The sequence below is a fragment of the Osmerus mordax genome, chromosome 6 (assembly GCF_038355195.1).
Source record: "Osmerus mordax isolate fOsmMor3 chromosome 6, fOsmMor3.pri, whole genome shotgun sequence".
Taxonomy (NCBI): domain Eukaryota; kingdom Metazoa; phylum Chordata; class Actinopteri; order Osmeriformes; family Osmeridae; genus Osmerus; species Osmerus mordax.
In genome coordinates this window covers 12,475,962-12,484,602 of record NC_090055.1, presented here as the reverse complement: position 1 = coordinate 12,484,602, position 8,641 = coordinate 12,475,962, and the positions used below count along the sequence as shown (strand labels likewise).

At 46.2% G+C, this 8,641-nt stretch overlaps 1 protein-coding gene across 1 annotated transcript; it reads right to left on the bottom strand.

Annotated features, from left to right (window-relative positions):
• Positions 1-819: 819 nt before the first annotated feature.
• On the bottom strand, positions 820-6,619 carry si:dkey-33i11.1 (B-cell receptor CD22). The gene is made up of 12 exons (XM_067237788.1): positions 6,581-6,619; positions 6,372-6,433; positions 5,637-5,990; positions 5,219-5,476; positions 4,766-5,035; positions 3,990-4,259; positions 2,968-3,237; positions 2,334-2,415; positions 2,083-2,131; positions 1,850-1,936; positions 1,518-1,645; positions 820-1,418 (listed from the first exon to the last, which is right to left on the bottom strand). Exons 2-12 carry the CDS (start codon positions 6,418-6,420, stop codon positions 1,304-1,306), a joined length of 1,932 nt encoding a protein of 643 aa, XP_067093889.1. The 5' UTR covers positions 6,421-6,433; positions 6,581-6,619; the 3' UTR covers positions 820-1,303.
• Positions 6,620-8,641: the final 2,022 nt, after the last annotated feature.

Genomic DNA, 8,641 nt, shown 5'->3' with positions numbered 1-8,641 from the left:
TTGGGCATCTAGAACAGAGAGCTGTCCATTCCGACAAAGGTCTCATCTATGTTGTGGCAGAGGTGTCGCTACACCCTTTGGCTGTGCAAAAGACACTGTGTCCTTAGGCAAGGCACTTCACCCTACTTGCCTCGGGGGGAATGTCCCTGTACTTACTGTAAGTCGCTCTGGATAAGAGCGTCTGCTAAATGACTAAATGTAAAAAATGACTAAATGTATTAGTCGGTGCATTTATTTATATTGATAGGCAGGCAGAAACAGGCAGAAACAAAATCTCAAAACATAGTTCCGTGAGAAACCAACATTCACAGTTTAGTCCTTTACATATATACTCTTACTGTTACATATTCGTTGCTGAGAATCTTTTATGATCATATGATGTTTTACACATGCCACTTCTTCTTGCAATTACCACAGTAACTTACTGATCATGTCCAGCCCATTTCACTGGAAAATCTGATTATCTCTACAGATTACTAGTAGAAGTTAAATAGAAAATCTTTGGACTTATTTGCATGACTATAACTTAAACTTGCATTCAAGTCAATTTGACAAAGCAGCTTCTACATGTGAGGCAAGAAACACAGGTGAAGTCTAGGTATGATGGTGTGCACTTAAAACTGATAAGCTTGTTTTTCTTCTATTTCCTTACTGGTATGATTAAATATAATCAATCATGATTGAATCAATAATTCAGTAAACAAAAGTAGGACTGTGTTACAGGAAGAACGAGGAAATTGAAGTGAGAGTGATGACTGATGAGTCTTGATAACAGTTGGTCTCCTTCCTTCCTATCACAAGCACAGATAACACAACAGCTGATGTTTATCAACTTTATTTAACCAATAGCAGGCTGTATTATTTTCATAATCACTGGATCACGAGTTCAGTAACAGATTCCATACAGATCTATTTTAGTACCATAAAACAAAGTGTCTTCCTCATCCTCTGTGCTGTTCCAACTATCTCCTCTCCAATCTATATGCAGGTACTGAGGGATGTGTGGCTAACATTTCCTGCTCTCAATGCAGCCAAAGCTTTGACTCATCAACACATTTGACAGAATCACAGTGAGCTAGACTGAGGTAAAGCTACAGTTTCTGTGTTCATTAAGCTGCTACAGACAATTAAAATATACAGACAGTAAATTAGACGTAGTATGTCAACATGTTTAGTTGTGTGAGTGTGTGTCTATATGTATGTGTGTGAGGAGGCTTCCAATCCTCTGTGGCGGTGTGATAGAAGGGAGTGATGCTGCTGGTTCCTCTTTGGTCAGGCGTTCTTAATTCTCCTCTGCTGCCCTCTATTGGTGAGGCCGTGCCAGGACAGTGTAAACAACTTTTGCAGAATCCTTGGAACCTCTGTCTCCCTCCAGTGGTAGGTTAGCTTTAGGCTTCGTGACCTGCACCTGATCCAGACTGCCACTGGAGGATGAAGAGGAGAAGATGAGGACGATGAGAGAAGGAAACCAGGTTGAGAAGGTAGGAAAGAGAAGGGGAGGTGAAGGAGGTATGTACCTGGGCTTTCTAGAATAGTGTACAGTAATGTAGTTGAGGGCAGAGTTTTCTGCTTCTGTGATGGGTGGAGCATCTTTCAAGGGAACAATGGCGGGATGGGAGGTCTCACAGAACTCCTCTGGCTCTTCCTATACCATACACACACACACACACACAAACGAAGAGAGCGAAAGAGAAGGTAAGATGGAAGTGGAGCCTCAGATTGCAAGACAAATAAGGTAAAAGGACAAGAAGAATTGAGGAACAGATCACATATGAAGTGTCCCAGGTTTCACAGGATAAAAACATGAGCTAAATAACCATTGTATTCTGTCTGCCTCTTAAGGTCATACCGGGATGTCTGACATGTTGCTATGCCTGAGATGAAACGTCTGCTGGACAGACTCCTGGAAGAGGGTGTCACCTGTCACAGACGCTCTCTGGGATCATAGATACACACAGGGCAGAGGACAGAGAGACATATACGACTATCATAATAGAGACAGAGAATGAGATGGGGAAAACAAAGATCTGTAATCAGTTCAATAAAGAAATCTCTAGACTGTTGAAGAAGTGAGACTCGTACCTTTTTGATTTCGTCTGGAGACTCCATGTCTACACGGTGCATGTTTTTACTGAAAGACAGAAATCCAGAAATGGCATAGATACAAAGTCACACACTGAGGGAATTTAACTGGCTCAGGATCAATTTCCGTTCGGAAACTAAAGAGAAATTCCAATTCAGTGGTTGAAAATTTAGATTTTTAAAATATTTCTGACCCTATTATATTGACAGTGAGCTGTATTTTTTGTTTAGCAATGACTCCATCCTGTCACCTGATCATTATCGCCACGGTGAGAGTAATGAGTCCTGCGGATACGCCCACTGCAGATGCGAGGGCTATGACCTTCAGACGGCCTGCCAAGCAGGAAGTACAAAAGGGTTTAGAATTAGAGAAGCGGAGGGCACAGACAGACAGAAAGTGTGATAATCATGTTTTGATCACGTTGTATGATCAGACGTCTAGTCCTTTCCAGTGTGTCTGTTGCTGTCAGTAGTGACTAACTAAACGAACAAAAGGAGAAAGCAGAAATAACACCCAGATCATGAGACGTTAGCAGACTGCGTTTGTGTAGTGTAGGGAAGGGGGTTACAAGTAGTCATGATTGTTACAAGGGTCAAGCAAGGGCTGAATTAGGTCATATAACGAATGGACTAACATGTATTGATCTTTTTAGTCCTAAAAGATCAGTAGTTTTGTGTCAGTAGGTTTGTCAAATCAGGCAACTTTCCTTCCCTGCTGGTGCTGTGGTCAACCATATCAAAGGTTGACTGATTCTGTCAATTTAGCACGTAGAACGGAGCACCATCTGTACACTGTTGGGCTGTTTCCCAAATAAAATTAAAGTTTGAAATAAAGGAAAGACAAATGGTAACATTTTTACAATCCCAGCGTTCTCAGGAGCTGACCTCTGACCCTGACAGTGAGGATGGGTGAGCTGTGGGTTCCGATGCGGTTCCGGGCCTCGCAGTAGTACTGTCCGCTCTCCCCGGGGCCAACCTCGTGGAAGGTGTAGCTGGAGCCCGATCGGGTTCCCCAGGCCTGTGCAGAGCCTAGGCGGTGCCAGGTGAAGTTATCCACAGCAGGATTGGCCTGGCTGCTGCAGGTCAGCGTGAGGGGCCGACCCGCATCCACCACACCCGAGGGACGGGCCAGCACGGAGGTGTTCTTAGGAGGGTCTGGGAGAAGTTGGATGGAGAGGAGAGGGAGGGGAGGAGAGGAGAAGGATTACAATAAAGGAAGAGAAGGCGTAGTAACAGAAACAAAAAACGGAGTGACAGCAGGTAAGAGAGACATGGGATCATGGTAGACAGATAGGCAGCCAAGGAGAGATAGAAGGAGTAAGAAGGAGAGGAAAAGAGAGAGAGAAAAGGGAGTGTACAGGAAAGAAAGAGTGAGGGAGTGAGAGAGGTATTGATGGTGGATTGATTAGTTCCCTACAGGACAGAGGGAGGTGTGGGTGTCCTGTGGCAGACAGAGGAGAGACCAACCCCTCTCCTCCCTGGGAACCTGACCTGAACACACAGAGGCTCAGCTCACCTGAACACAGCGAAGCACAGAACAGACAGGACCTACTATCTAACCAGAGTATACCCCCTAACCTATTTGTCTTTTTGAGTGCTTCCCTTTCTTCTGATTTCATTTTGACCAGTATTTTTTTTATGCAAAAGATACCAGGGTGATGGCAACAAAAATAAGCCATAATTACTCCCTGCCATTAATTGTCCCAAACAAATGTTTGTTAGTAGTACTGACAGAGTACCTTAAGAGACATTAGTCCTCATGAGTTCTCTGTGACAGACATTGCACGTATACAATACTTGTGAGCACACAAATAGCAGTAATTACACAATACACTTAGACAGACAGCAATATGTCAGCAGTACTTAGAGTAAACCGCGACAAACAGCAGTATGTCAACAGTACTTACAGAGCACAGTGAGGGAGGCAAACGGGGAGGTGAGGTGCCCCAGGCGATTCCAGGTGGTACAGTAGTACTGCCCAGCATGGTGGGAGCGCACACTGAGGAAGGACAGGTTTTGGCTGGTTCCCTTAGCCCAGACCTGATCCCCCAGCACCCTGTACCAGGCCCAGCGGTCCACAGGGGGCCGGGCTTGGCTGCTACAGCTCAGGTTGACAGGGGAGCCCTCTCTGATGTCACCTTGAGGGCTAAAAAGAACCCTGGTGCCCTTTGGGGAATCTGGACCAGCACAGAAAAGACAGCTGTAAAAATTTATCATCACACAATGGAGGCATGCATGTAGATACTGCACATTATTCTTATTTAATTATTCTTTTTAAGCTAGCATATATGGCTTAACTGCAGTGAAAGTAATAAATAATTAGTGATCTCTTGTTGTGGTCAGATGTGATGCAGAGTCAGCAGGTTTCTCGCTGTTGGAAATATGTTAGTCATAGCTTGGCCTATATCTGGTTAAGGAAGTTGAGAGACTGAACTGAAGTAACCACTTTCTCTCTCTCCTTCTCACTCTGTCTCTCCCCCCACACACACAAACTTACACACAGAACAGGCAGTTGACTATGTTATTTTGGACTTTTCTAGCAATAAAAAACACATAAACAACACAGTGTAACTCAAACCAAGTTAGTAACATCTAGCTGCAAAGCAATGCCTGTTAGGAGCGAGCCTCAATTCAGATCAAGCTAGCTGTGGGGAGGCAGTGAGGGAGAGAGTGTGTTCCTCACAGCTGACGCTGAGCAGGACCGCTTTGGAGCGCTCGGTGCCCAGAGGGTTGCGTGCCACGCATGAGTACTCCCCGTGGTCGGTGTGTGCCACCCTGGGCAGGGCGAGCTGGGGACTGAAGCTGTCCGGGATGCTGCCACTCTCCTGGTCCTTGAACCAGGCGAAGCTCTCCACAGGGGGGGCGGCGTTACTGCTGCAAGTCAGGGTCACTGACTCCCCCTCTGACACCTGCCCCCCAGGACTGACCACCACATACGTGGAGCGGGGGGCATCTGTGCGAGGAGGGGAGAGAAGGAGGGAATTAGGCAAAGGCAAGAGAAAGAAGAGAGGTAGAATGATAAACTAAGAAAATATGAACAGAGATGGATGGATACACATTCCTTCTACATATCTTGTGTTCTTCACAGGACGCTAATGTTGCTAACAATGATTGACAGACATTGACAGCCACTCACATCCCATTGCCAGGACCAGTGGCGGGGACTGCACGTTCTGTGGTGGGATTGGCCGGCAGGTGTAGGTGCCGGCGTGCTGGCTGTCGAAGTTATAGACAGTGATCCAACGGTCAGGCGAGCCCAGGTTGAGACCGTTCCTATAGAGAGCCAGGGTCCGGCCTGGCGCCCCGCATCCTCGTGCTTGGCAGCCAAGGTACACTGTCTCACCCTGGGCAAACATGTTGGCCGTCCTGGCTGGGTGCACCTGAACCTGGAGGTCTGAAAAACACACAAAACACAACCACAAGTATTGTTACCAATGTTGCACCAGTAACAAACCATGTTATTTCATTGGCTGTACAGTACTAACTTATTTCTCCTGTGTTATCTCAGAGTTAAACTTGTACTTGTACATTGAAGCTAATATCAGTGCCTTTACCTGTGACGGACAGAGTGACAGTGTCAGGGGAGGTCCAGCGTCCCTGGGGGTGGTCTGTCTCAAACCTGAAGTGGTACTGGCCGCCATCGCTCAGCTTCACGCCCGTGATCTGGACGCCACAGCTTCTCTGGCTGCCCGTGTAGCGTATGCGTCCACGGTACGACAAGCTAATCATGGAGGGGTCTGAGTGGTAGGCCAACTCCCTCTTGCCCTCCGCCGACACACGGAACCACGTGACCCGCCTCACTGTGTGACCCGGCGGGTAGTCATAGCGACACGGTAGTGTGACGGTGGTCCCGGCCCAAACGCAGATGTCCCTACGCGAGAAGGTCACGCTCCACCTTCCTAGACAACCTGGAAGACACACACAATTCACCTACTCCATACAAAACCCTCTGTACTCTCTACTATCTACAAAACAAACAGACCCTCAACTACTACTTTACTACCACTCCCTGGTGCTAAAAATCCAGTTGAGTATTACTGTGTGCCACAATGAGACAGTGACACATATAGCCTACAGTGCTACTGATGAGGCATAATGTGAAAGAGTGGCTGGCTTGACTAACGCAGACTTGCACAAAGACAGATCAATACCTTTAAATAACTTGTGCGTCATGCAAGGGCACCTGTGTAACTTTAGATGAAACGCAACGAGCGGTTTGAAAACGTGAACACAAAGTATTATTTTGTCAAATTGACATCGCCAAATAGATATATTTTTTGATAGCTTACCTGGCAAAGCAGCGAGGATGACACTCAACGCTAACGCACCTGCCAACATCTCAGCGCGAGCGCTACAATGTCACATTCCAGAGAAAAAAAAATAATTGAGAAGCTAGTGGGGGTCTTGGGAAAGAGCAAAAAGCTAACTGGTGTAAAGTAGTAGGAAAGAAACACATTTTAATTAGCTTTTCAAATGTCATCCTGACCCAGAGACTCACCTCGCCAAGTGCGTGTTAATGCTGTATCAGGAGTGATGTCGGTTGGTGAGCGCGCAGAGCGCGTACGAAACAGTTGCTAGTGATACTGGAGAAGAAAGTGGTGGCGGTCGTTGTGTTGAGGCTGTTTCTTTTAATGCTCAAGAGGAAACGAATGTGCACAGCCCCCTAGGTTAGCTTTTTAAACCAGGAAAACCTCAACGTTTAAGAATTTTGCTGCAATTAATTTAGATGGATAGGCTATGCTTATTGTGTATACCTGTAACGTGTACGTTTTCACTATGAGAACGAAAGGGTACCGTTGTTTACCTTACGTTGATTGGACAATTAGGGATAAGCCATGCAATTTATTGTAAAACGATCGAACGGATACAACGTTATTTTAGGAGCCAATCTGCTTGTGGTTAGAATACTACCTTTTATGAACGTTTTGGAACAATTATATCAGATACATGTTTATGATTTTATGATGTATTTGTTTTGTATGTGTATTTTCCGAAATTAACTCAAAACATTCTGAAGAGATGAAGAGAAAAGGAGAAAACCAGATTGTCCTGGTGTAGATTGAGATGAGAAGAACCTGTGTGTTTGTGTGTGTGTGTGTGTGTCTCTGTGTGTGCAGTGTGCGTGTGTGTACTAGGACTCGGATGGAAGAAGACATCTCTCTCTGCAATGTCTTTTCCATGTGTAGGTGAACAAGGAATGAAGACCTAGAAAGGGATGATGGGGGCTGTTGGGGCTTCTGTAGGAAAACAGCTTCCCCTGGGCCAGAGCAGCTTCACTCAGTAGCCACGGAGGAAGGGGGTGGTGTTGGTGGTAAACGTGCATGCGTGTGTGTGTTGAGTTCCAGACATTCATATGACTGGACGGCTCATTCACATCATAGAGCAGAGCCAATGGGGCCAGCCAGTAAATTGGAGGTAATATCTTGTGGGTTTTAGTCTGTTTTTCCTTTAGGAAATTTGAATAAACACGTATAGAGAGGGAGTGAGTGAGTGAGTGGGAGAGGCCCACATGTTAGAGGAAGGGGGGGGTTGCTGTCAGGCTCATTTTCTATAATACCTAACTTTAATTTCAGGATTGGGCAGTGTCCAGGTGGCTGCTTTAATGTGCTCCAGATGCTCCAGTCCTCCTGGCTTTTCCAGCGTTCAGGTTGAGAGTCGTAAAAGTGGGAGATTTTCACAGTTCCGCAGACACCCTCGTGTTCTAATTCTCCAGGGGGACGGAGAGCGAGCAAGACCGCAATGTTATACTTTGTTTTTATTAAAGCCAATGATTGACAGCCGGTGGAGAATGTTCCAGTTCTAAACCTCAGGGCTTATTAGAGAGGATGACCTGGAGTATACTGGTCTAGAGTAAACTGGTCTGGAGTATAGGCCTACAGGTCTGAAGTGTAATGGTCTGGAGTATACAAGTTTACAGTTTACTGGCTTGGAGTGTACACTGGTCTGGAGTGTACTGGTCTGTAGTGTACTAGTCTGGAGTGTACTGGTCTAAAGTGTACTCTTCTCCTCCTTTAATATCCTACAGGGGGTAGAGAGACAGGCTCAGTGCAGCAGAAGGCCTTTTATACTCTCCAGACTCGTGTCTCTGAGATCAGATCAGGGTGGTGTTGCTGTGCTCCTGCTGGCTGCCTGTTTGGCCTGGGTGGACTTCTTCAGCACCACATGTGCTGGATGAGAAGTTGGAGATGTATACGTTGGCTTGGAGAGCTGTAAACCTGAAGAGTCTCCCACTTTGTGGGGCTTGTAAAAGGATGAAACGCTTGCAGCTGTTGGATTGTGTGTATGTGTGTGTGTGTGTGTGTGGGGGGGGGTGTTTGTGTGTGTTGTGTTCATGGGTGTATGAGAAAGAGTTCCGATTGAACGGATTGTAAACTAGGGGTGGAGAGAGGTAGAGGAAGAGGTTGAGAGGAAGACAAGGAGAGTGAACAGATTCAGACAGCAAATGCAAGGACAGAAGCAGTGAAGGAAAGGTGAGGGAGGTGGGGAAGAGAGAAAGAACTGGAGAGGATGTGGGTTTGATATTTATACCTTCGACAGTAGGTGGCAGTATAGCAACATT

What these genes read in the sequence shown, in the direction of transcription:
- si:dkey-33i11.1 (XM_067237788.1), bottom strand. Translation starts at nt 6,420, where the DNA reads ATGTTGGCAGGTGCGTTAGCGTTGAGTGTCATCCTCGCTGCTTTGCCA. An exon ending in CATCCTCGCTGCTTTGCCAG is followed by an intron (nt 5,991 to 6,371) that starts GTAAGCTATCAA and finishes TGTGTCTTCCAG; the next exon opens with GTTGTCTAGGAAGGTGGAGC. An exon ending in CACTATTCTAGAAAGCCCAG is followed by an intron (nt 1,419 to 1,517) that starts GTACATACCTCC and finishes CTCCAGTGGCAG; the next exon opens with TCTGGATCAGGTGCAGGTCA.